This window comes from Charadrius vociferus, unplaced genomic scaffold, assembly GCF_000708025.1.
Source record: "Charadrius vociferus isolate BGI_N301 unplaced genomic scaffold, ASM70802v2 scaffold1163, whole genome shotgun sequence".
Lineage (NCBI taxonomy): Eukaryota > Metazoa > Chordata > Aves > Charadriiformes > Charadriidae > Charadrius > Charadrius vociferus.
The window spans coordinates 1-25,783 of NW_009647823.1; the positions used below are offsets into that span (position 1 = coordinate 1).

The 25,783-nt window shown below is 53.9% G+C and overlaps 1 protein-coding gene across 1 annotated transcript in view; it reads right to left on the reverse strand.

Moving 5' to 3' along the window:
• Nucleotides 1–3,242: 3,242 nt before the first annotated feature.
• SLC11A2 (solute carrier family 11 (proton-coupled divalent metal ion transporter), member 2) overlaps nt 3,243–25,783 on the reverse strand; it is a 23,954-nt gene continuing 1,413 nt past the window's right edge. The window contains exons 2-17 of the mRNA XM_009882422.1: nt 19,051–19,137; nt 17,644–17,783; nt 16,798–16,923; nt 15,877–15,996; nt 14,655–14,761; nt 13,927–13,997; nt 13,776–13,843; nt 13,079–13,234; nt 12,412–12,570; nt 12,004–12,090; nt 11,384–11,503; nt 10,993–11,142; nt 10,588–10,661; nt 10,276–10,429; nt 8,256–8,309; nt 3,243–3,320 (exon numbers count right to left, since the gene is read on the reverse strand). Of these exons, the coding sequence (XP_009880724.1) occupies nt 3,243–3,320; nt 8,256–8,309; nt 10,276–10,429; nt 10,588–10,661; nt 10,993–11,142; nt 11,384–11,503; nt 12,004–12,090; nt 12,412–12,570; nt 13,079–13,234; nt 13,776–13,843; nt 13,927–13,997; nt 14,655–14,761; nt 15,877–15,996; nt 16,798–16,923; nt 17,644–17,783; nt 19,051–19,137 (1,751 nt within the window). The remainder of the gene's footprint in view (nt 3,321–8,255; nt 8,310–10,275; nt 10,430–10,587; nt 10,662–10,992; nt 11,143–11,383; nt 11,504–12,003; nt 12,091–12,411; nt 12,571–13,078; nt 13,235–13,775; nt 13,844–13,926; nt 13,998–14,654; nt 14,762–15,876; nt 15,997–16,797; nt 16,924–17,643; nt 17,784–19,050; nt 19,138–25,783) is intronic.

Genomic DNA, 25,783 nt, shown 5'->3' on the forward strand with positions numbered 1-25,783 from the left:
CCCCAGTATCCCCAGTACCTCCCAGTACACCATAGTGTCCCCCAGTATCCCCAGTGCCCCCCAGTACACCATAGTGACCCTCAGTATCCCCAGTGGCCCCTGCTGCCCCCCAATATCCCCAGTGCTCCCAGTGCCCCCCAGTATCCCCAATGCCCCCCAGTACACCATAGTGACCCTCAGTATCCCCAGTGCCCCCCAGTATCCCCAATGCCCCCCAGTACACCATAGTGACCCTCAGTATCCCCAGTGCCCCCCAGTATCCCCAATGCCCCCCAGTACACCATAGTGACCCTCAGTATCCCCAGTGCCCCCCAGTATCCCCAATGCCCCCCAGTACACCATAGTGACCCTCAGTATCCCCAGTGCCCCCCAGTATCCCCAATGCCCCCCAGTACACCATAGTGACCCTCAGTATCCCCAGTGCCCCCCAGTATCCCCAATGCCCCCCAGTACACCATAGTGACCCTCAGTATCCCCAGTGCCCCCCAGTATCCCCAATGCCCCCCAGTACACCATAGTGACCCTCAGTATCCCCAGTGCCCCCCAGTATCCCCAATGCCCCCCAGTACACCATAGTGACCCTCAGTATCCCCAGTGCCCCCCAGTATCCCCAATGCCCCCCAGTACACCATAGTGACCCTCAGTATCCCCAGTGCCCCCCAGTATCCCCAATGCCCCCCAGTACACCATAGTGACCCTCAGTATCCCCAGTGCCCCCCAGTATCCCCAATGCCCCCCAGTACACCATAGTGACCCTCAGTATCCCCAGTGCCCCCCAGTATCCCCAATGCCCCCCAGTACACCATAGTGACCCTCAGTATCCCCAGTGCCCCCCAGTATCCCCAATGCCCCCCAGTACACCATAGTGACCCTCAGTATCCCCAGTGCCCCCCAGTATCCCCAATGCCCCCCAGTACACCATAGTGACCCTCAGTATCCCCAGTGCCCCCCAGTATCCCCAATGCCCCCCAGTACACCATAGTGACCCTCAGTATCCCCAGTGCCCCCCAGTATCCCCAATGCCCCCCAGTACACCATAGTGACCCTCAGTATCCCCAGTGGCCCCTGCTGCCCCCCAATATCCCCAGTGCACCCAGTGCCCCCCAGTGTCCCCAATGCCCCCAGCATCTCCCGGTGTCCCCAGTGGCCCCCAGTATCCCCCAGTACACCATAGTGCCTCCCAGTACCCCCAGTACCCCCTGACATCCCCAGTGCCTCCCAGTATCCCCAGTGACCCCATTCAGCTGCATTCAGGAGCTGCTCCGGGCAGGACTGGGCGGTGGGGGGGTACTGGGGGGGGGCTCCATCCCTCCCTCCTTCCCCAATTGCCCCGGAATTGGGGATTAATGACCCCAGAATTGGGATTTAATTACCCTGGAATTGGGGATTAATGACCCCAGAATTGGGATTTAATTACCCTGGAATTGGGGATTAATGACCCCAGAATTTGGGGATAACGCTCGCCGGCATGAGCAAACCCGGGGGGGTGTTAATAATATTTGGGGGGGTTGGTTGGTTTGTTTTTTTTACGTCAAAGCATCGTCCGCAGGGGGGGGGGCACTCATCCGGGGACTTCACAGAGCGAAAAGCCGCCTCCGTCCTCGCTTGCAATTGCTGGGAAAAAAAGTCAAAAATCCTCAAGAATGGATTTAAATGTATTTTTTCCACCTGGATGCTGCAGAGAGGGTGAGAAATTGGGGTCCCCTTCAGTGGTCCAGTCCTAGCAAACCCCCAAAATCCTGCAATAAATGATCAAAGCACCAATAAAGTGAGTATTTCTCCATTTTTCGGGGCGGTTTGCCACCTGCTTGAGCTGAGTCGCAAGTGAGAAAACACCGCGACGCTTCCGTCTAGGAAAATCTGGGGGGAAAAAGGGTAAATTGTTTTTTGGTTTTTTTTTTTAAGCTGTTGTTGAAATAAAGGAGGGAAAGCCGTGGTTTGTGTGTCTGCGACAGGCCCTGGGGGGTGTTGTGGGGGCTCCGAGCCCCCCTGGTCCGGCTGGGAGTGAGGAACATCCTCCCCAGCCCCCCCCAAAATGCTGTGTGCAGCGGGACCGCCCCCAAAATCCTCGCGGAGAATCCCAAAACAGCGGGGTGGGGGTGTTGCTGCTGGCAGGGAGACGCTGCAGGGGACCGGGATGCTCTGGGGATGCTCATGGGATGCTCACGGGATGCTCCAGGATGCTCCTGGGATGCTCCTGGGATGCTCCTGGGATATCTTGGCACACTCCCGGGATGCTTGCAGGATGCTGCCGGGATGCTCATGGGATGCTCCCAGCCGAAACAGCAGGATGCAGCAGCCGAAACTTCTTGAAATGCCGGGAAAATGGCTCCGTCCCGCCTGTGCAAACCCTGCCCGCCTTGTACGGGGCAAAAGAGGTCGGTGCGGGACAGAACCTGACAGGCAAATTCGGCTTTTTCATTGAAATTCTAAAAATTAGCAGCTTCACTCCTGCCTGCGCAGAGGTAGATACCGGCCCCGAATCGGCTCCGGGCTGGAAAAAACGCCAGTGGGAAGGAGAAGCGGCCGCCGTCTCGAGGGGGAGGCGTTTGCCCGGAGGAGGTGGGATGCACACAGGTTTTAGGGGAAAAATGCCGTAATTCCCCGGTGGGCGTAGAGGGGACCGGGGGAGCGCCCCGTTGGCCACCAACCCCGCGTTTCCCGCCGGCTTCTCACCGCCGTTTCCCTCATTCCTCCCGATCCGAGCACACCCCCTCTACAAAGTCACTACTAATGAAGCTCTGTGCCCCGCTCCATTTTCCAAGTCTGGAATTTTCCCCAAATTACTTAAAAAAACCCCCCACAAAACCAAAACCAAACCAAACAATTAAAAAGGATTAGTGTCGCACCGGCTCTACCAGCCAGGCGGGAGAAATTTGAATCGAAATCAGGAAAAATATCAATGAATCCCTTCCCCGATCGGATCAACTATTTGGGGGAGGGAAAAAAAACCAAAAAAACATAAAAAGGGGGAAAAATGTTTGCAGTACTTAACAGCAAAGCCTCAGGATGGGCCACGTCGCGGTTTGGACTTGAGATTTTCCCCCGCGGCCAGTGCCGCTCTTCACGCCGCTGTCGGGATGTTCTGATCCCGCTGTCCTTCCCGGAGGGAATGCCGGGCTCCGGTGGCAATCCCCCCCCCGCCGCCTGCCTGGTCCCGGCGGAGGGGGGGAGAGGTTTCTGCGGCACAAGGAGGGTTTCGGTGCAAACCGGCGCTGTGCTGGCGAGCGCAGCGGGCGGCATCAGCGGGTGACGAGCGCGTCGGCATCCACGTTGTTGAGGAGGAAGAGCTCGGGGCGAGCGGCGAATCCCAGGCGGAGCTGGAAGAGGAGAAGGACGAGAGTTAGAGCCGGGAGCAGCCCGAGTTGGGCAGAGTTTAACGAAGCCCGAGTCCAGCAGGGTTTAACGAAGCCCGAGTTGAGCAGGGTTTAATGAAGCCTGATTTGAGCAGGGTTTAACGAAGCCCAAGTTGGGTTGGGTTTAATGAAGCTCAAGTTGAGCAAAGTTTAACGACACCTGATTTGAGCAAGGTTTAACGAAGCCCAAGTTGAGCAGGGTTTAATGAAGTCTGAGTCAAGCAAGGTTTAACGAAGCCCGAGTCCAGCGGGGTTTAATGAAGCCTGATTTGAGCAGGGTTTAACGAAGCCCAAGTTGGGTTGGGTTTAATGAAGCCCAAGTTGAGCAAAGTTTAACGACGCCTGATTTGAGCAGGGTTTAACGAAGCCAGAGTCGAACAGGGTTTAACGAAGTCTCAGTCGAGCAGGGTTTAATGAAGCCCAAGTTGGGTTGGGTTTAACGAAGCTCAAGTTGAACAAAGTTTAACGAAACCCAAGTTGGGCAGGTTTTAATGAAGCCCGAGTCGAGCAAAGTTTAACGAAGACCAAGTTGGGCAAAGTTTAATGAGGCCTGATTTGAGCAGGGTTTAACGAAGCTCAAGTTGAACAAAGTTTAACGAAGCCCGAGTGGAGCACGGTTTAAAGAAGCCTGAGTCGAGCAAGTTTTAATGAAGCCTGAGTTGGGCAGGGTTTAACGAAGCTCACATCGAACAGGGTTTAACGAAGCTCGAGTGGAGCCGCCGCGGTGCCCAAGTTGAACAAAGTTTAACAAAGCCTGATTCGAGCAGGGTTTAACGAAGCCTGAGTCAGGCAAGGTTTAATGAAGTCAGAGTTGATTAGGGTGTAACGAAGGCCAGGTTGAGCAAAGTTTAATGAAGCCCAAGTCAGGCAGGGTTTAATGAAGCCCAAGTTGGGTAGGGTTTAACGAGGCCTGATTTGAACAGGGTTTAACGAAGCCCAAGTTGAGCAAAGTTTAACGAAGCCCAAGTCGAGCACGGTTTAACGAAGCTCACATCGAACGGGGTTTAACGAAGCCCGAGTGGAGCCGCCGCGGTGCCGGCCGGCTTGCCGGCACTTTTCCACCCGCGGAATCCACAGCTTTGGGGTTTCTCGGGTTCTTATTCCCCCGTTGTCAAAGCAAAGAGGCGTTAAAGCCACTTTTTCACGTGACAGTAAAAGAAATCAATATTTGAGCTCTTCTGAACTTTGGTGAGGGGGTTAATGGTGCCAGGTAATTGCGAGCGCTTAATTAATCTGCAGGGCGCATCATGGGAATCACCGCAGCCGCGTGCAGCTGATTGCGCAGGGAAAGTGATGTCGTGCTTGGACGAAGCCGCCCGTCGCTTACAGCACCAGCTTGTGCCGTGCCTGTGTTAATTAGGGCTTATTAAGCAGAGAGAACTCAGTGCAGCACGAATATCGCTTCCATTTATTAGCAAATCGATCCACTGTACAGGATCTACCCCCGGTGATGCTCTGGAATAGCCGTAGAGCATCCCCTCCGTTAGTTTAAATTGATTTCCTTCTCCATTTGACTTAAATTTTGGGTGTAGACAAGCCTTAATTAGCACTAACTGATTACGCAGCTTGGCTAATTAAGAGAAGATGTTGCGGGGTGGTTGTCCACCTCCTCCCAGAGGGGACCGTGACTGGGGACCATCCCTTGGCCGTGGCAAACCCAGGCGGCGGGCGCAAGGGTTCAACAGACTGAGACTTACCACCAGTGTTCCTTACCAGATAGGAACGGACCCTACGGGGCGTTTGCTCTCCCAGAGCACCGCGGCAGGCTCACAAATTAATAAAATAAGAATAAAATACCCCGAGGGAGAGACACGTGGCGCCCAGCTCCTTCCCACGGGAGTGGAAAGGAGAGATCCTGGGTCTCGGAGTAACACCGATATCCAGCCTCCGGAGCCGGAGCCCGTGTCCGAGGCAGGAGGAGGGAACTACCAGCACTCTCCCGGAAGATTTTTAGACCACGAGAGACAATTAGCTCATCCCTCCGACCTCCCGCGTTACGAACTCACCGGGTTACTCAAACTTATCTCTGTTTTAAATAAACAGCTCTGCACCTACACTGGGGCTCAGCTGCAGCTAAAGGAAAGGCTCCGGGGAGTATAAAAACCAGTAAAATATATTTTTTTTGGTGCAGCTGATAATCTGGCCGAGGAGCAGACAGGAGCAACGCACCAGCGGGGGCGGAAAAGCCGAGAAGGTAAGAGCAGGGCAGGGATGCGTGCGCCGTGTCCTGGATGCCAGCAAAGACATCCCAGCGGGGAAGGCACGGCGCAGCTCACGGCGACCGGATCCTTCCCTCTCTTGGTGGAGGACACGGTCGCAGCCGAGCTGTTGCGCGCTGCCGGGGAAGCCCGCAGCAAATCCGCCAGGGGCCGGAGGGTCTGGATGCCGTGGGGATGGGGACCGTGCCGGTGCGGCACCGCTCATCCCGCCGGCGTGGTCCGAGGGCATCGGAGCCGTTGGAGGGGTCTCCTTTATTAGCCAGCGATTAAGAGCAACACACCCCCCCCTCAAAAAAAAAGACCCAAGAAGCCAAGTTGAAAAAGTATCTGTCTTTTAATGGAAAAGGTAGTTTGTACAAACTGTTTCAAAGGCAGATACGGGGAGGGGGGGGGAATAAAATCAGTTTCTTGAGGAGCAGAAGCCAAGACTGAGAACTCGGTCCAAGGCTCTGCCGCGGAGCTACTGTCTTAGAGTTATTATTTCAGCAGCGCAGCCAGGAGAATCTCCTCTGACACTCGACAAATCAAAAATCCCCAATCCAGGAAAATCGGAGGGATGGATACAGTGGGATTGCAGAGCCACTCGGCCAAGGATGGCCGGCCATGAGCACGGCTCCGGTCTGATAACCCCCACCAATTCCCACTTACGATGCACACGCTGGCTTTTCGTTCGTGGAAATAGGTATAAAACCTACGAGCGTTACAATTGCCGGGGTTAAATCCCACTGGAATTTGTGAACTAACAATTTGAAAACTAGAAATACATTGTGGTTTTAACTCTTGCTCAGTTCGAGGGGGGAGCAAGCGAAGTTCCGCTCCTTTGCGAAAGGGCAGGAACAGCGTAAACGATGTAATTAAAATGTGGAGTTTTCAGGCTGTGCTTTGAGTTTTGTCACCCGCGTCTACGAAACGTGTCATTGGCAGCACGAAATTCCCCCAAAACCCAGGCAGCGACGGCTAAAACACTGCTGCGAGCTCAAAAGCTGAGCGTGCTGCCCCTGGCCGTGCCGTTCACCTCCCGCTCGCCGTCAGACGAGCTCCACGCCAGCCAGCGAGCGGCACGCCTGGGGCTTGCTCGTGCAAGAAAAGAAATCGCGGTTAAAAGCAAACCCCAAACCTCGTCTCTCTCCGAGGCTTTGAGTGCCGCGGGGTTTTTATTTCAGAGAGCAATTCCCTGCCGGGGACGCGAGGGCACGCGAGAAACGCCGAGGAAGGGGAGGAATTTCCCGAGAAAGTCTGTGCCGTAACCGTGCCAGTCAGCCGCGGCTTCCAGACGGTCAGAGAAGAGAACCCTCACTAAATAAATCCCTGGTTTACACCCGATTTTCATCATCAGGACATCTAAATCCATCCCGCCACGCAGGACGTAACCTCAAAATTCATCTGACGCTGGGAGAAGCGATGGACGACTTTTCCCAATCGCAGAAGCGAACCGTACCGTTCCCTCTGTAATTGGCTACAGCAGCTTTAGGTCACCTTCCAGGTGAAGGCGTCTCCCAAAAAGGTAACTGAAAGTCATTAATTGCCAACGAGAAGGGCAACAAGAAAGGTTTTGTAGTGAATTTAAAGCAGGGCCAAGCAGGATCGGCAAATAAAAACCCGAAGCTGAGTTACAGCGATGACCCCGCTACCTCTGCAATGACGTTTTGAGCCATAAACCAGGGATTTTTGAGAACTACAAAGAGCGTTTTCCATGAATCACATCCATAGGGAGTAAACTCACAAAGCCATAAATAACCATAAACACCGCGACTCGTTTCCTTTGCTGACCACCGAAATCGCACGCCAGGCGAGCGGGAAAAAATTTATTATTTTTATAAATCAAATGACAACATTAACGCTGAGGTTTCCTGTCCTTACGCCATTCCGCCCTCCTCCCGGAGGCTGCGCGTGGCGTACAGCCCCACTCTGAATTAGAAGTATTTTCAAATGAAAAAAAAAAAAAACCCAACTTAAAAATCAAACCCAGTCAGATAGCGAACGGCAGCCGCAATCTGACCGCAGAGGTAGACTCTGGACGTAGCGTCACTGCGTCACACTTTGCTTAGTGTCAGCGGCAGCAGCGTCCTTCAAACCTCGCCCCAAAAAGGTGCATTTTGAATTTCCTAGCTTATTTATTAATTTTTTTTTTTTCAAGATTCCCCAGTTCAGTGCAGAAGCAGTAATTTCCTGGAGCTTCAGTGTTTCTGCTACATGGATTAACGTGCGAAGGGACGAGAGTCTGCCGGTTTTAATGCAAAAATGAGAGGTTGGAGGAAAACGTTGCCGGGCAGAGGAGGCAGCCTGCAGCACGGCGCGCTTCCCTCCGCGCTCCGGCACGTGTTAGTGTCTGGAAAACAGGCGGCAGCTCCTGTATTGCACAACCGACGCGATGCTCCTACTCACAAGTGCGATTAGAGGCGTTCAGCAAAGAAAAAGTCTAATTTCTGAGTATTTCAGCAGCATCTTATTTCCCAATATGTACATCTGATTATCCCTCTTTTTTTTTTTTTTTCTTTCTTTTTTTTCGCTTTTTACGCGCGTATTCCCTGTGCAAACCGCACATACGTTTGTTTATGTTCACACAGTAAACCATAGAAACGCACTGGCTCTGATGGCTACTCGCTGTGTACCGACACTGCGTCTACTTAGCGGAGTGAGAAGGTGACTCTTCGGTGAGCAGTGTCCTGGTGACGCTTACCGTTTGCCCGCAGGCCAGGAAGGAGGCTCCCAGAGCAATCAGACACAGCCAGGTCTGCAATTAGAGAAGGTGCCGGTGATCAGAAACGCTGCGGAATATTACAAAGACCCCGACTCCGCTCGTTCTAAGTGTCATCGCGTGCTGGACGGTCAATAAATTGCCATTTGAAGTCACAGCGGGGTGGGTCAGGGGTAAGATTCTGGAGCGCGTCCAGAGAAGGGCAACGGAGCCGGTGAGGGGTCTGGAGCACGAGGAGAAGGGTCTGGAGAACTTTCGAGGAGCGGCTGAGGGGACTGGGGGGGTTCATCTGGAGAAAAGGGGCTGAGGGGAGACCTTCTCGCTCTCTACAGCTCCCTGAAAGGAGGGGGTAGCGAGAGGGGGCTGCTTCTCCCAAGGAACCGGCAACAGGAGAAGAGGAAACGGCCTCAGGTTGCACCAGGGGAGGTTTAGGATGGAGATTAGGAAAAAGTTCTTCACCGAAAGGGTTGTCAAGCATTGGACCAGGCTGCCCAGGGAAGGGGTGGAGTCGCCATCCCCGGAGGTGTTTAAAAGCCGGGCGGACGTGGCGCTGAGGGACATGGTTTAGTGGTGGATTTGGCAGTGTTGTGTTGATGGTTGGACTCGAGGATCTTAAAGGTCCCCTCCAACCTTTGATGATTCTATAAACAAGCACTGATGGGCACCACTGATGGATCTGAGGGATGGAGCACTCAATGGATAAGGAATTGGCCAGATGGTGGCACTCTAAGAGCTGCAGCCAACGACTCGAGGTCTGGGTGGACAGCAGTGACAAGTGGGGTCCCTCAGGGTCTGTACTGAGACCAGTATCATTGAACATCTTTGCTGGGGACATGGATAGTGGCAACGAGTGCGCCCACAGCATGTTTGCGGATGACACCGAGCTGAGTGGGGTGGTTGATAGCCTGGAGAGAAGGGATCCATCCAGAGGGATCTGGACAGGCTGGAGCAGGGGGCTCACGTGAACCTCATGAAATTCAACAAGGCCAAGCACAGGGTCCTGCACGTGGGTCGGGGCAACCCCAAACACGGACACAGCCAGGGGGATGAAGGGATGGAGAGCAGCCCTGAGGAGAAGGGTTTGAGAGTGTGAAAAACTGAATATGAGCCAGCCATGTGCGCTGGCAGCCCAGTAAGCCACCAGCATCCTGGGCTGCATCCCCGGCAGCGTGGCCAGCAGGGCGAGGGGGGAAATCTGCCCCTCTGCTCTGCTTGGGGGAGACTCCCCTGCAGTGCTGCCTCCAGCTCGGGGGGTCCCAACAGCAGAAGGACACGGAGCTGTTGGAGCGGGGCCAGAGGAGGGCACGGAGATGCTGGGAGGGCTGGAGCCCCTCTGCTGGGAGGACAGGCTGGGAGAGTTGGGGGGTTCAGCCTGGAGAAGAGAAGGCTCCGGGGAGACCTCAGAGCCCCTTCCAGTGCCTAAAGGGGCTCCAGGAGAGCTGGGGGGGGACTCTGGATCAGGGAGGGGAGCGATGGGACGAGGGGGAACCGTTTTACACTGAAAGAGGGGAGATTTAGGTGAGATCTGAGGCAGAAATAGCTGAGTGTATGGGTCGTGATCCCCTGGGGGCTGGTGGGAGGTGTCCCTGCCCAGGGCAGGGCGGGGACTGGATGGTCTTCAAGGGCCCCTCCAACCCAAACCATTCTATGATCATTCTATGATTTTACACCTCTGGCAATACACAGACACGTACAGAGGAACTGTGCGTTATTCCAAAGTCTCCACCAACCTTTCACCTGCTGTGACATTAAATTGAAGCTTTTTTGGGAACAGGGAACAGGCAAATTGCTAAAGAAATGGTCAAAAAGCAGGGGAAAGGCCATGTGGGTGGGCATAGCACAGAACAGATTCCCAAGCAAATCTGGCCACAAAAGCCTCAACTTCCCCATCTGTTCTGACCCTGCGGCCAACTTTAATGCCTCTAGAGTTAATATAACGGTGAGAAAATAAATCTGTTGGTTTATTCTGCCTACAAGGAGTCTCAGCTTGAACCAAACTTACCAAATACGCCACAAAGGACAGGTAGATGACGCTGAGAATCCCAGCCCCAATGTACAAAGCCATGTGGTTGAGGGACATGACGTAGGTCACCACGAAGTTCATGTTAATGCTGCAGATCAGGAGGATGAGCGCACCGCCAGCGATCTTCCAGAACCTGCGAACAAAATCAGAGCAAAACCGGGTGAGGCGGAGGGGCCACTCTTGCATTTGGAGGAGATGCTCTAGGCCAGGAGGTGAAGGGAGGAACGAAACGTGCGCCTGAGGTCAGTAACACGCCGTCTCCTGCTCGGAGGCGATTCCCTTCGTACTTACAATCCGTTGGCAAAATCATGCATGACACTGGGCAGGCTGGTGAACGTCAGGACAGGGATCAAAGCGAACGGAAGCTGGAATAAGCAAGAAAATAGAGAAGAATAAAGAGTGGAAATTGTTCTGATTATCTCAGCACAGAAAAACATCCAAGGCTTGCTCATATCTGACAGCATTTCCCCATAGCTCTTGTAAAGTGAGTCAAAGGGACTTTCCCCGGCTGGAAGAAGGAAGCAATTTCAGACCCTGGCTGATCCTCTCCACCTCCCCGCAGCGGACCAACGACTCCTGACAGTAACTCGCTCTGCTCAGCTGCTCCCGCAAACCCTCAGGCACCACAATCCGAAATATTCAGAGCTAGATGTTTTTCTCCGAGACCTGAGCCCCAAACCGGGCACTCCTGCTCACCTGGAGGCTCATAAGAACATTTAAGAAGTCGTTCATGCCAGTCAGGTGTTCGACGTCCTGAAAGATGGCGACCAAGAGGGTGGGGGTGATGGCGATAGAGCGAGTCAGCAGCACCCGGGCGAATCGGGACCACCGCAGGTTCAGGAAGCCCTGCAGAAAACACACGGAGCAGCTGCTGGGTGAAAACAGTAGGGAGACTTCAAGCACAGCACGGAGAGGAGGGGTTCGGGGCTGGATTAAAGGCTAAATTATTTGAAAGGCACATCAGGGAGTTTTATGGGGCTTCCAGCAAGAGCTGTGCGTCCAAGGAAGGCAAATCATCAATATTAGCTGTAAAGGCTCGGAAATAGAGAGAACGGGGATGCAGGCAGACACTAAGAGTGCTAATTACCTCCATGACAAACTGCCCGGAGTACGTCCCCGTCATCGTTGAGCTCTGGCCGGCAGCGAGGATCCCGATCGCCCAAATATAGAGAGCAGCAGGGCCGAAGTAACAGCCCAGAACGGCCCCCTGGAACAGAGATTTGCAGTCTCGCATCAGTTCAGTCCCACATCTGAGAGCGGAAACAAGAAAAAGTAGGCGAATTCCCTTGCGACCGCATTAATCACAGGCGTTGAGTTGAAAGAGAAGGAATAATCCATCTGCAGGAGAGGGAAAAGCATTCCCCATGTCGGCAGCAGATAAGGCAATACCTCATGGGCTGCAGTTTTAACAAAGCAGATTCAGGATGGATGCAAGCAAAAACTTGGTCACACCCAAGCTAATAAAACAGGGGAGTAGAAAGCCGGGGAGTCTCTGGGGCCAGGTTAGATGCCGCAGGGATAGATAATTTTGCTTGGTTAAAGGGCTGGGCTCAAGGATCCCCAGGGATCTCCTCCAGCTCTGTTTTCGGCCATACCATCACAGGTCCTGCCCTTCAACACTCTCTGTTTACCCAAAACCAGCAGCCGCTCCCAGAGAAGGACGCACGGCTGCGGAGACGAGGCCATCCCGCCCCGCGGGTCACTCACCCCTTTGTAGATATCCACTTCCAGTGTCTGGTTGTTGTTTGGGAAGAGCGAGGAGTGCGGGCTGCTAGCGTTCACGCAGACGGCGTTCTGCAATGACACGAAGGGGCAGGAGGTTGGGTTTGCTCAGCGAGAGAGAAGCCAGGACGAGCAGAAAAGGCTGCCCGCGAGGAGCAGTGGGTGCTGGAAGTCCCAAGGTGCTGGGTGCCTCTTCAGGCTGGTTTAAATGGAAATAATCAGCACCTCTGTTCTTTCTCACCCCCTTTACGCACAGAATATACGGGCTCTGCTTGACCCAGGGGCACCGATAATGCTCAGAGCTGCCCCTCTGCTCACACGGTCCCCGTCACTGCTCCAACAGCCCCAGGGTTCGGTGTCCGCCAGTCTGCGATAAGCAAAGTCCCAACTCACCACATCCGCGTTGGTCTTCGCAAAGAAAGCCTCAGCGAAGACGGTCACGACGAAGATGTTAATGATGAAGGAGACAAAGAGAGCGATGCAGGACTCGATGAAGAAATACTTATTAGCTTCTTGTACTTCCCTCTTGTTTGCACGGTTCACTTGCCGGGACTGAAAAGGGGATGGCGACAACAACAGGCTTGAGAAACAGGAATTCGCTATTATATTACTTATATCTGTAATTATACTGTATGAGACAGTGGGATAAGGGTCACTGGACAGGAAAAGAACATGCCGAAGGGAAGAAAAAGCAAACCCCAGCATTTGCAGAAGCAGCACTGGCTGGTTTTGCCAGAGTGGCTGCACAGCCAAGAGACCGACTCTGGTCCCAGATCCACACGTAAAGAACACGTGTCCCCGAAGCTCTCGTGGCTTTCCCTGCGCCAGGGACCCCACCAGCCTCCTTCAGGGGGTTTGCTGTGTCCCCACCAAAGTAAACGATTAAAGCAGACTCCCAGAGGCTGTGACCGCTTGAGCGTTTCAGGCCTCCCAGTGCGCCATCCCCATGAATCACAGAATCACGGAATGGTTTGAGTTGGAAGGGACCTTGAAGATCATCTAGTTCCAACCACTCCGCCACGGGCAGGGACACCTCCCATTAACCAGCGCAGGCGCTTACCTTGACCAAGGCAGAGTGCAGGTACATGTTGTGCGGCATGATAACGGCGCCCACGATTCCCACAGCTTGCTCCAGCTGGGCTGTGCCGCAGTTCTGGCAGTACGGGATGAACAGCCCCTGTAGCAGCTTCTCCTGGTCGGGTTTTACGGTGATATACTGGGCACAGAGACAAAAGAAACATAGAATCATAGAATGGTTTAGGTTGGAAAGGACCTTGAAGATCATCGAGTTCCAACCCCCCTGCCATGGGCAGGGACACCTCCCACTAGACCAGGTTGTCCAAGGTGACGTCCAGCCTGGCCTTGAACACCTCCAGGGGCCTTTTTAGCATGACGCGTGTCGCACAGCCACTCGGGCTGCCCGTTTGAAGGTGCTTGGAAGCCAAAATGTGGCTGCTTTGGTAAAAAGCAAAACCGCAATGTGCAATCATCTGCTGTTTAATACAACTGGGAATGTTGCGCTGAACAGTACGTGCCGCTCTCCGCACCGGAGAGGCAGCGTTCAGTACAGCCCGCGTGCGGCCAGGGTATGAGCCAGGTGACGGCCACACATTGGAAACATGGACCCAGCTTCAAATGTCCTTGATTTTACATGTCCGCCCCCCTGTTTTGGTGCTGGTCAGGCACAGGAGTAGTGGCAGAGGGAATGTGTCACCGAGCAGCGGTGGTGGAAAGGCGGGGAGAGGTGGTGAAGGTACCTCGTATCCAAATGTTAGAGCCATGATGGTAATCAGAAGACCAAAGAACGCTTCCAGTTTTCGCAAGCCTGCGAGAGGAAAAAGAACCATCAGCAAACTGAGAAAAGCTGAATCTCAGATTTAGTTTCCGGAATTCAGGAGGAGAAATTACCGTATTTGTCCAGGAACAGAAACACGAACGTGTCGGCGATGGTGATGAGCACGCCACCCCACAGCGGGATCCTGTGACAGAGGAGCACGAGCAGACGTGAGCTTACAAAACACTTCAACCGTGTCCACCAGCCACAACAACACTTCAAAGTCCAAAATCTCTTTTTATTTAGGGCACTTGTTTGGGGATGGAACCCCAAGGGTATGTTTGCAGTCTGACAAGACGTTTGGCTGCACAGGGCAAGGGACTGTAGGTTTGCTTTCTGCACAAACAGCTCAGATAAGAGCTCTCTCCCCGAATCTCAACAGCAAATCCCACGTCTGCACTGAGAATGACAGGAATGAGCAAGCCTTTAAAGAGCTACTTGGTACAAAAATGCAGCTTCCTGTTACGTTTGCATTTCCAAACTTCCCGGCCCAAGAGGACATCTTTCTGGGAGTCCTTTATTAGGAATATAAGATTTGCCAGGAAAGCTGCAGCCTAATTTTGCCATGTATCAGGAAAAAAGAAGCCAGAACCCACAGTTCTCCTTGCAGCCAAAAAAACCCCAAAGCAACAGGCACCAAAGGCTGAGTCATCTCAAAGGGGTAGCACAGCCCCTACAAAGAGCTTATTTCAGGAGACTTCTAAGAAATAAATGAGTCTTTTTGGCACACGTGGTGTCACTTTCTTAATCCCAGAGGGGAGCACTCATTTCCTGCTGCCCTCTGACGACAAGCCCAACTTACTTCCCCACAGACAGGAGGTTAATAGCAATCGCCGAGCCGATGACTTCTTGCATATCGGATCCAATGATAGCAAGTTCGACCATCAACCACAGGATAATCCGAGGAACCTAGAGGTAAAGAAATATCCAACACCATTAAAACAGGGAAACACCATTAAAAAGAGGGGAAATGTCTTCTCCCCTTAATTTCCTAGATAAGCATAGGGTTGTGGCAATTGTGCATCTCCTTTCCCTGGCCCTGGTGTGGAAAACGAGTTGACGATTGCCACTTTACGGCTGGTCCAGAGCAGACATCCAGGTTACCTGTGGCAATGACCGGAGGAGGTTCCAGGGTCACTTATATAATCTAAATTACTCGCCTCAACACATTTTGCTCATTGCGAGAGAGAAACTGGACGTTTCTGTGCACCGAGGCACTGGAAATGAGCATCTGAAGATATTTCACATCGTCAGACCTATGACAAAGTCTCGGGTGTTGGATGAGAAACATTAAACTGCACAGAGTTGGGGACATCACCGACTTCCCCACGGCCCTTTCCCAAAGCACAGCCTCACTCATCTTCAGCTGAACGAGATGGAGAGCCCTTTCTTTCACAAGCCTTACAGATTTCTTAAGCAGGGAAATGTAACAGCCATGGAATGGTCTTGTTCTAAAGGCACATTTCTCTCCTGAGAATTCCTTGAGCTTATTTAAGCAAAAAGTATTTCAACTTCAGGAGGGAACAGTCCAAACAGAAAAACTGAATTCCCGGGTTTTATTCCTGACTCTGTCTGCAATTCACTGCCAAATGCCAGGACATTCACCCCACCTCCCTCCGTGTGCTTTCCTTTTTCCAAGTTGGGGAAGACACCAGCGGGACCCGAAGAGTCCCCCATCTGCTCTAACAGCACATGTTCTTAACGAACCCTTCGCTGCTGCTACATTAGGGCTACAATTAAAATCTTCCTCTAAATCTGCCTTTCTTCCAACTGTGAGCCAAAGCAGAAGAAATCAACTTAATCCCCCAGCTTCTTGGACAGTAAAGCGAGATGTCACACTGAAAATATATTTTGGCAAGCAGAACACTTTCTCCTGAGGAGGATTTGGCACTTAATGGGCAGCGGTGACACTTCACGAATCCCCTGCGACCTGCCAGCCCCAGGTGAGAGAACCGCACCAACCCAGACCCACGGGATGATCTGAAGAGCCCCTCCGTACCGCCGAGGACCGGGATGTCACCCACCTTCTGGTACTGCCGGTTGCAGACTTCGGCGAGGTGCAGCCCCGTCACCACCCCCAGCCTCGCGGCCAGGCGCTGCAGGAGCAGCCCGATGATCGTCGACAGCATCAGCACCCAGAGCAGCTGAGGGAGACACGAAGACAGCAGTGAGTGCGTTGGGGCAGCAAGAAACAATGGCCATGAACAAGGTCCCGGGTCCCCTAGGACGCCTGCGCCACGCATGCACCTTTAGGAATCACAGACCTTTTACAATACACATTATTGACATTCAGAGCCGCTTTATGCACCCAGAGCTGGCACGGGAAGGAACTAAATGCGTACAAAGCCAGGAATCACTGCCAGAAAGGGCATATGATGAGTGGATTGGAACATCTCTCTGATGAGGAAAGGCTGAGGGACGTGGGGCTGTTCAATCTGGAGAAGAGAAGACTGAGGGGGATCTTATCAACACTTATATACCCTTCAAGGGAGGTGCCAGGGGATGGGAACAGTCTTTTCCCAGCGGTGCCCAGTGAGAGGACAAGAGGGAACGGGCACAAAGGTGACCATCGGCAGTTCCATCTCCACCTGAGGAGGACCTTCTCTGCTGTGAGGGCGGCAGAGCAGTGGCACAGGCTGCCCAGAGAGGTGGGGGAGTCTCCCCCTCTGGAGCCATCCCAAACCCGCCTGGACGCCGTCCTGTGCCACTGCTGGAGGTGCCCCTGTTTTGACCGGGGGTTGGACAAGATGAGCTCCAGAGGGCCCTTCCAACCCCGATCATTCTGTGATTCTGTGATATGAGAGCCTCACGCTCCCCTTCTCCTTCTCTGGGATGTTTTCAGCTCAACAGCAGCAACAGTACTATCAGGACTCCTGCCCTAAACCGCGGATGGGTAAAAGGTTTGCACAATTTACAGTGCTTAATCTGTAGGTTTCTGCACTAACCTTAAATCCTGCGACAGCCCCGGACTGTAAATCCGACTCGATGTTGCCTGGATCCAGGTAGGCAATGCTCATCAGAAAGCCCGGCCCCGTGAACGCCCAGAGCTTGCGGAAACTAAAGCACGAGTGCTATTGAAGAGGAAAGAGGATTGAGCTGTGAGAGGTCAGCCCTGCAGCGGAGCCCTCTCCTAAGGCAGGGAACGTCTCGTCCCCACGAACCACGCCAGCTATCAGGATAAAAAATGGCAAGAGACAACCGGGGTTTGATTTTCATTTCTTTGCTGCCACAGCAGAAAGCGGTGCTGGCCAGGTCAGCCTGTTCTCTCACCCGATCCTAAACTCCCCAGCAATCTCTGGTCCTAATCTAAAGAGTTTAGGACCAAACTCTGGAACAGCCAAGGACACACAGTGTAAACCGGGGTGGGGGATGAATCCTCCCAAAAAATGCTGCCTTGTTGCTTAACCAAAAGCAAAGAGGGCACCTATGCACTGCTGCAAAGGTGACAATGCTGTCACAAAGGCCAGTGAAGCACTTTTGCTCCCCTTCCTTGATAAGGGAACAAAGAACCAAGGTCCCTTCCCCTAGGGCTACAAGACATGGCTCTGCTCTTAAGCAGTTCTTGCTGGGAGACAAATCCTGATTGATGAATCATTAACTCCGCAGCAAGCACAGGAGATTCCTCTTCTCCTCCAGATCTCCATCCAGCAGCCCGGCTTGCCCTCCCCAGTCTGGGCAAGAAGAGGAACCGGCACCCACGGGAATGACTCGCGCGGGTACCAAGCACCCGCAGATTTTTCCGATCGGATTTTCCTATCGGAACGAGGGGAGGAGGGCTCAGCCGCACTCACTGTTTCATCTTCGGGAATCGGGATCTTGCTGTCAAAGTAGGTGGTAAAAGGCTCCTCCGAGGAGGCATCCGGAGGCTGCAGGGGGTTCATGCTGCTGGAAATGGTGCTGACGATATCTCCGTGGTCCCCAGAGGCATCTTCTGCAGGGGGGGGAAAGAAGCAGGAAAGGAAAGGAGTGAGTGAGGGTCCCTGGAAACACAGAAAAACCCAGCAGAGGCCTGGCAAGACCCACAGGCAGAGGAAAAATGAGAATGTTCTGCCCTCGCAGCTAATGCTCATTAGGCTACTAAGAGACAATCAAATGAAAATAACGTGCACTGCTGTAAAGCCACCCTAGGAGACCACACTGCCTTGCCCGAGCTCTCCCCCCTCCCACACGGTGAGAGGAGGCCGGCTAGCTGGCAGTTTATTCATTCAGATTAATTTTAAAAAAAGCCATCACGGGACATTGTGCGATGTAATAGCAGCCCCGCTGTATTACCGTAATGATTAACTGGGACCAAACAAGCCAGATCCAAGAGAAACCCGTGGCTCTTTTTGCTCCATTTCAGAGAGCTTTACCCCAAACTCTCCGGGCTGAACAGACCATCCGTGAGAAGTTTAGTCCTGGAAGGACCATGCTCCCCCGCGGACTGCAGGGAACGCACAATGCAGCACTTGTTTGGAAGCAAGTGACAGTCAGGAGCTCGCCTGACAACTTTCCCTTCTCCTAAAGCACGAGAGGCAGGCGGCAGAGCCAGCCTTGAATGAATTTTCAGGACAGTTTCTAAATTTAACCCGTGAGGAAGGTGCGCAGGGTTATTCCAGCAATGAAAATGCGCATTCTCACAGATTACACGTTAAAACTTGTCACGCCGCCCGATTCCCACCTTCAGCAAAAAGCCCCTTCTCCCCGATCTCCCCAATACTCACTTTTGCTCTCCCTACGTGGCATTTTGCTCTAAGAGCTGAAGAGCAGCATGTGTCCCAAGCGCCCGGCTAAGAGGAGGACTCAAACCAAGGCCGGCTCTTTTACCAAGTTTCCTATTGCATCATCAGAGTAAATGGAAGTTGATTGCTCCTCCTTTTTCCCTGCCTCCCAAACACCGCAGGGCTCCCTGCCGACGGACCCGTTTACATAAGGGATTTAGAGCGACCTGTGTGTGTGCGGGCAGGAGAGAGATCCGTCTGCACAAGACCGGCTTGTTCATCTCGTTAAACAAGGCTGAGTGAGCCCCAGGAACTGTAAATCTCCTCCTGGAGTCATCTCAAAACCACAAAGGTTTGTGTCCACTACGATAATCAAGTGTACGGGGCGGTAAATGGGCACAACGAATCCTTGGGGTGGTTTTTGCAGGGCAAAGGGATTAATTAAATGGAAGGTGGATGTAGGAGAGCAAATCTGCTATGCCACGAAGCGAGCCTTACCATAGGATGCCTTCTGGTCCGTGTCGGAGTTCCCCATGGTGGAACCCTTCCGGTGGCCTGGAAACTGGTTTAGATTGGCCACCTTGGCTGTAGAGGAGAGGGAGAAAAAAAACCTGTCAAGAAGGAGAATAAAAACCTACAAGAGAGCTGACCAAACCAACAGCTCCTGGCATGGACAGATTTACTTCCCCAGCCCTTTTCCAGCTCTGAAGGACCTTGCAGGGGCAGGAGAGGAGTGTTTTATCCAGGAACTGCTTGGAAACTCCTGTTGCAACAACACAAAGAAGGTGTGAGTGGACCGACCGGACAAACCGAGGCGACACAAGTGTTTGCAAGTGGCCAGGCTTAGGACAGTGCCTGTTGCGAAACTCCAGCTAAGGAAACAAGAGTGGAATTTCCTTTATGTGTAAAAATTACATACCATCCCTCCCCTTCCAGGCACGGTTATTACATCTACACCGCACCCTTTACAGGGCATCTGAAGTTTCTTTTAAGGGCACGACGTAACTCTTTCATCGCGATGTATTTTTAAATCTAACCCAGGCAGAAAGGAACTGGGATCTGGTACGGGACTTTGGATGAAGCTGGCGTCCTCTGGGCTTCAAAAGGTCAAACCCCCCAAACCCCTCAAGGACAAGCCAAAGTGCCAACAGTATATACGTTTGGTATGTAAAGCACTTAATCTCCCTCAAAGCCTGTTGTATATTAACAGGACATCTCCTTATAACAAGGCAATATTGGTTCAGTGAAGACATAAAAGGAAAACATTAGCTAGGAATTCATTTTAAGTGATTTGAACCAATTGTAGGTTTTCAAAGATGAATTCCCCGGTTCCGTAACCAGCTCCAGAGGTGGTTTGTAACCAAGCCAGGCACGCCAAAATAAGCCAGAGAAGGTTACTTCAGGCAGGGCTGGAGCGATACCGTTTCTTGTAGGCAGGGCTACCATTGTTATTTATCTATCCAAATATACTCAAGATAGTTAAAGTGTGGGCTCCAGGGCAGCAGGACAAATAGAGCACACACCAGCATCTCTCAGCTCCGTTCCACTCGCTGCTCGTGCCCGCCAACAAGCCTGCCCAGACGCAGCGCTCGGGTCAGGAGTTTGCTTATTCCGCCTCTTTGCAAATAATCTCGAGCGCAGGATTTCCCATCCCGCTTATTTTGCTGCTCCTTGAGCACGACTTGGAAGGAAGCGGGACGCCAGACGCCACTGCGGAGAGCTGTGACACCACGATCTTAAACACACTGGGGCCACAAACACTCCCTGCCCCTTCCAGGTTTAGTTGCCACCAAAGCGCTACATGCTGTGGGAAGAAAATACAAGTCAATACCTCCTGCCACCTCGGTCCACGGAGAGGACAAGTGCCACCTCTGCAGCCTCAAAGGCGACAGTGCCTCTGCCCGAGACTGTTCCCTCCAACAGCTCCCGCTTGGACGGGGACAACCTCAAGGCTGGAGCAAAGCTTTTATCTGTCACACACACTATTTTCTTTCATTACAGGCTCCTTTCTAAAGCACCAAGCCTAAGGGCTTTCATTATAAAAAAAAAAAGCTAAAGTTTAGCAATAAGCCATCTTTTCCCCCAAATCTAATTCCTCCAGGAGGAACGGCGCTTACCCTGGCAGCAAGTCCCAGGAAACACTCACTCCGTTAATAAAGGCGAAGAGGAAGAAGATCACATGGCGAACATTCGTTACGGTGCGAGACTGACCTAAATATCTCCTTGCAAAACACATCCCGGCTTGGGCGGGAGCGAATTTGGTTCCCCTATCTCTGCCGGCAGCCGCCGAGCTCGTGATGCGCCCATTCACGACCCGACGCAAGGACGGCTTTCCCACGCATGCCGGCTTGGAAACGCTGCCCGTGGATCCTTCTCCCACGGAGTTTCAATAAGAGCAGCCACTGACTATACCCAAATGCGAATATTTTGCCCGCGTGGCTTTGCAGGCTTCCAGCCCAGTTGGGAACTGGAGAGCTGTCAAAAGACAGTGAAAACGCATCTGAGGGATGGTTTTTGTCCACTCTGACTCCACGCCTGGCTGCTTTTCTAAAAGAAGAGCAACACCCTGCCGCTGCTTTCAACACAGAGGAAATTAAAGGATAAAGAAACTGCGGGATAAAAAAAGTTGGGATTTATCACTCCTTCTACCCATAACCACTGTGACATCATGATGTCATCTACCTGGACTTGTGCAAAGCGGTTGACACTGTCCCTCTCGCACGACATCCTTGACTCTGAATGGGAGAAACATGGATTTGATGGCTGGATAAGGAACTGCCTGGTTGGCCGCACTCAAAGAGTTGCGGTCAACAGCTTGATGTCCAAGTGGCGACCAGTGACGAGTGGCGTTCCTCAGGGGTCAGTACTGGGACCAGCGCTGTTTAACACCTTTCTTGGCGACATGGACAGTGGGATGCAGTGTAACCTCAGCAAGTTGCCCACGACAACAAGCTGTGTGGAGCAGTTGACACACTGGAGGGAAGGGACCCATCCAGAGGGACCTGGACAGGCTGGAGAGGTGGGGCCGTGTGAACTTCATGAAGTTGAACAAGGCCAAGTGCAAGGTCCTGCATGTGGGTCAGGGCAAACCCAAGCACAAATCCAGGCTGGGCAGGGAATGGATGGAGAGCAGCCCTGAGGAGAAGGACTTGGGGGTGTTGGTGGATGAGAAGCTCAACATGAGCCGGCAATGTGCGATCACAGCCCAGACGGCCAACCGTGTCCCGGGCTGCATGCCCAGCAGCGTGGCCAGCAGGGCGAGGGGGGGATTCTGCCCCTCTGCTCTGCTCGGGGGAGACCCCCCTGCAGTGCTGCCTCCAGCTCGGGGGGTCCCAACAGCAGAAGGACACGGAGCTGTTGGAGCGGGGCCAGAGGAGGGCACGGAGATGCTGGGAGGGCTGGAGCCCCTCTGCTGGGAGGACAGGCTGGGAGAGTTGGGGGGGTTCAGCCTGGAGAAGAGAAGGCGAAAAAGGGGAGAGCTCAGAGCCCCTTCCAGTGCCTAAAGGGGCTCCAGGAGAGGGGGGAGGGACTCTGGATCAGGGAGGGGAGCTATGGGATGAGGGGGAACGGTTTGACACTGAAAGAGGGGAGATTGAGATGAGATCTGAGGAAGAAATTGTTGAGTGTGCGGGTGGTGATCCCCTGGGGCAGGTTGCCCCGAGAAGCTGTGGCTGCCCCATCCCTGGAGGTGTCCAAGGCCAGGTTGGACAGGGCTTGGAGCAACCTGGGCTGGGGGGAGGTGTCCCTGCCCAGGGCAGGGCGTGGAACAACATGATCTTTACCGTTCCTTTCAGCTCTAACCATTCTGGGATTCTATGATCTTCAAGCAATTCCTCAATGCCAGCCATGGGCTCACCAGGCCGTGTTCTGCCTCCTGGAAGTAAACACTCTCTGTGGCCGCAGCTAGGTTTGACTTTATACACCGTATTCACCCTCAGGCAAGGCAGCCGCCTTCCCAGGAGGAATATTCCTTGGAGTAAGACAAAAAGCCAAGAGCAAGACATCATGAGACTGCTCTAACCAAAAAAGCAAAGACACTAGCGCTGTTGTCTAGACCTTCAATACCTGCAGAGCAGACAACGGATCATTCTTCCATCTACACCCTCCCTTTTCACTGATCAAAATACAAGCCTCGGTCCAACAGGTCTTTTCTTCTTGACAGCCAGGAAGGCAGCAAAGCCGACAAGGAGAAAGCCAAGGAGCCGACGGCTGCTTGCTTATCCTCAGCGTGGAGACATGGGGGTTTGTCAGACACGTCTTGTCTCGTGCTGGGAGCGGTTCCTGCGATTGAGATTTCTGCATTTGATGTCAGGCTTTGAACTCTGGTTCCTGTGGGGCACGCCGCAGTCGTTAACTCTTTTAGAACGGTTTCGGGGCCCAGATCTCTTTAGCACGGTATTTTGTTCGTACGCAGGCACTCCCATGGGCTGGCCGCACCGGGCAGCCCTTTACATGGTCACACCGAAAACCCGACCCCGTTTCTTCCAGCCCATGTTATACAAGTCAAACAGGGGCGGCCCTGAGCGCAACACACCTACCAAAACCGGGGCAACCCAGTTAATCACTCACCGTCCCAACAGGGGTAACTCCTTGCCAGCACAACCAGGTCACCCCCTTGCCTGCTTTCCAGACGCCCACACCGCTCTGGCAGCCCCGGCACTGGAAAAACCTTTTCCTCTGCACAGACCTGGCAGAGAGTCCTGGGCGGCAGCGTTTCTCCCCATGGGACTCCTCCTCGCTCACTCACCCACGCTCCTGCTGATGACCAGAGATGATAAAAGCAGGTGAAGAAAAGGCTGTGACATTGGCTTCGCTCCCATCAGCTGCGCCGAGGCAGGTCACCCGGCTGACTCCTAAATGGGTCGGACAAGCTCGTTCCCCACTAATTGTTCACTCAGGGTCACCCACTGACTCCACCTGAGCTGGCACAGGCTGCCCAGAGAAGTTGTGGAGTCTCCCACACTGGAGACATTCAAAACCCGCCTGGACGCCGTCCTGTGCAACCTGCTGTAGGTGACCCTGCTCAGGCAGGGGGTTGGACTAGATGATCTCCAGAGGTCCCTTCCAACCCTTACCAGTCTGGGATTCTGGGATTCTGTGACGTGCCCTGGATGCAGGAGCCAGGGCATGGGGGGACGAGCCCGTGCTACTCACCCAAATACACTCTCCTTCTAGAAAGACACAGCACGATGAACTTATTTCTACAGAGGGAGAACAACAGCTAGGAAACAACAACCTGGGAGCAAGGAGCAGCTCTCTTCCCCAGCCTGCTCAATCCGAAGGCTCCTGGAATTAGGAGCCAGCCCCGGTGGCTGCTCCCCGCTGCTCTCTAGGTGTGGAAAGGAGGGGCGCTGATGCACACTTGAGACTTCAAGTATTTTCACGACATTTAATAAACCAAACTGATTGAAAAGCTCTACTCTAGCAGCAGCCATGAGGCTTGGCGATTAAAAACACCCTCAAAAAACATAAGGCAGCACCTGAGACTGTGGAAACCTTGGTTAAGAAGTCCTGTAAAGTGGGGTAAAAAAAAATGAAGATGAGCAGTGACGCTCTGAGCTGTGGGGACACCACGTGTCACCCTGGATGCCTCAAGCCTGTCCCACACTGAACACAGAGTCATTATCTCATCGCCGACCACAGCATCCCGCCCTGCCGACAAGCTCCCGTGTTCAAGAGCTGGTTTGATGGTTCCCCCTGCCCGTTTAACGAGCTGCGCTCACCCCAGGAGAGATCATATATTCCTCCTCGGAGGAAACCTCTGGCTTGCCGTCACGCGTGGACTTTGGTTGGGGACTGCACCTCCGAAGGGTGAGGCTGAGACTGGGTACGTGAATCCCTGCCAGGGTCACACTGACCTTCGCTGAGCTCGATGTGGCATCAGACAGACGGTAGAACCTCGCTGGGAGCCATTCCCACCGGCCGGCCTCATCCTCCCCACCACAATAACCTGAGGCAGGCGACAGAGTTAGGACCCCGGGGACACTCGGCTGTAGCTCTGCAGCAATAACAGGGCACGAAATGCGTGTCCTGGATCACTGAGCCCCGGCAGGCAGAGCTCCCCGAGGCAGCTGCCGAGTGAGCCGAGGCTTTAAGACCCATCCTCTTGTCGCACCGCCAAGCCCCGCTATGAAGTTCATATATAAACACCATCGAGCCCTCACACGCACAGGGGACAAGGTTGGGGCTACGTGGGACGGTTTCATCTCAAACCCCCAGGGCAGTGTCTTGCGAGGGAGGATTAATGTCTGAGCTGGCCCTCGGGGAGGAAGCCAGAGGATGAGTCGGGGGCACCCGACCCCAGGCCACCGGTGGCTTTGGTGGGGCGAGGACTGCCTGCCCTTGGAGAACTGGGAGACCCCCTCCAAGGTCACCGAGCACCCAGTGAGCTCATGGGGGTCTCTGAGCCCCAGCGACGGGGAGGGGTCAGTGCTCGGGGTGTTGGGGGCAGCAGCTCCATGGCACCCCCTTGCAAAACTGACCTGGGGATCCTGCAGCGCACCCAGAGGATCCCCCAGGAATCACTTAAGGGAGGAACCGCCACTCCTCCCCCAGCACATGCAAGGCACCCCCCCAGGGACCAACCGAGGGGGGATCCCCCCCGGCACACCCAGGGGACCCCTCAGGAATCACTCAATGGGGAGGGATCCCCCCAGGGATCACTTGAGGAAGGACTTCCCCCCCACCCGCAGCACATGCAAGGGACCCCTCGGGGATCACTCAAGGGGGGAGGATCTCCCCCAGCACATGCAAGGGACCCCCAGGAATGAACCGAGGGGGGATCCCCCCCCAGCACACTCAGGAGACCCTTCAGGGATCGCTCAAAGGGGGGGATCCCCCCCAGCACACTTAGGGGACCCCCAGAGATCACTCAATGGGGACGGATCCCGCCAGGGATCACTTGAGGGATGATTCCCCCCACCCCACCCTGCACATGCAAGGGACCCCCCAGGGATCAAGTGAAGGGGGATCCCCCCCAGAATACCCTGGGATCCCTCAGGGATCGCTCAAGGTGGGGGGACCCCCCCCAGCACACTAAAGGGACCCCCAGGAATCAGGGATCCCCCCACCCCAGCACACTTAGGGCACCCCGCAGGCAACATTCAACAGGGGGGAACCCCCCGGCACATCCAGGGGACCCCCCCAGGGATCACTCAAGGGGGAAACCCCCCGCAGGGATCACCTGAGAGGGGATCCTCCCTCCCCAGCACGCCCAGGGGTCACCCAGGGG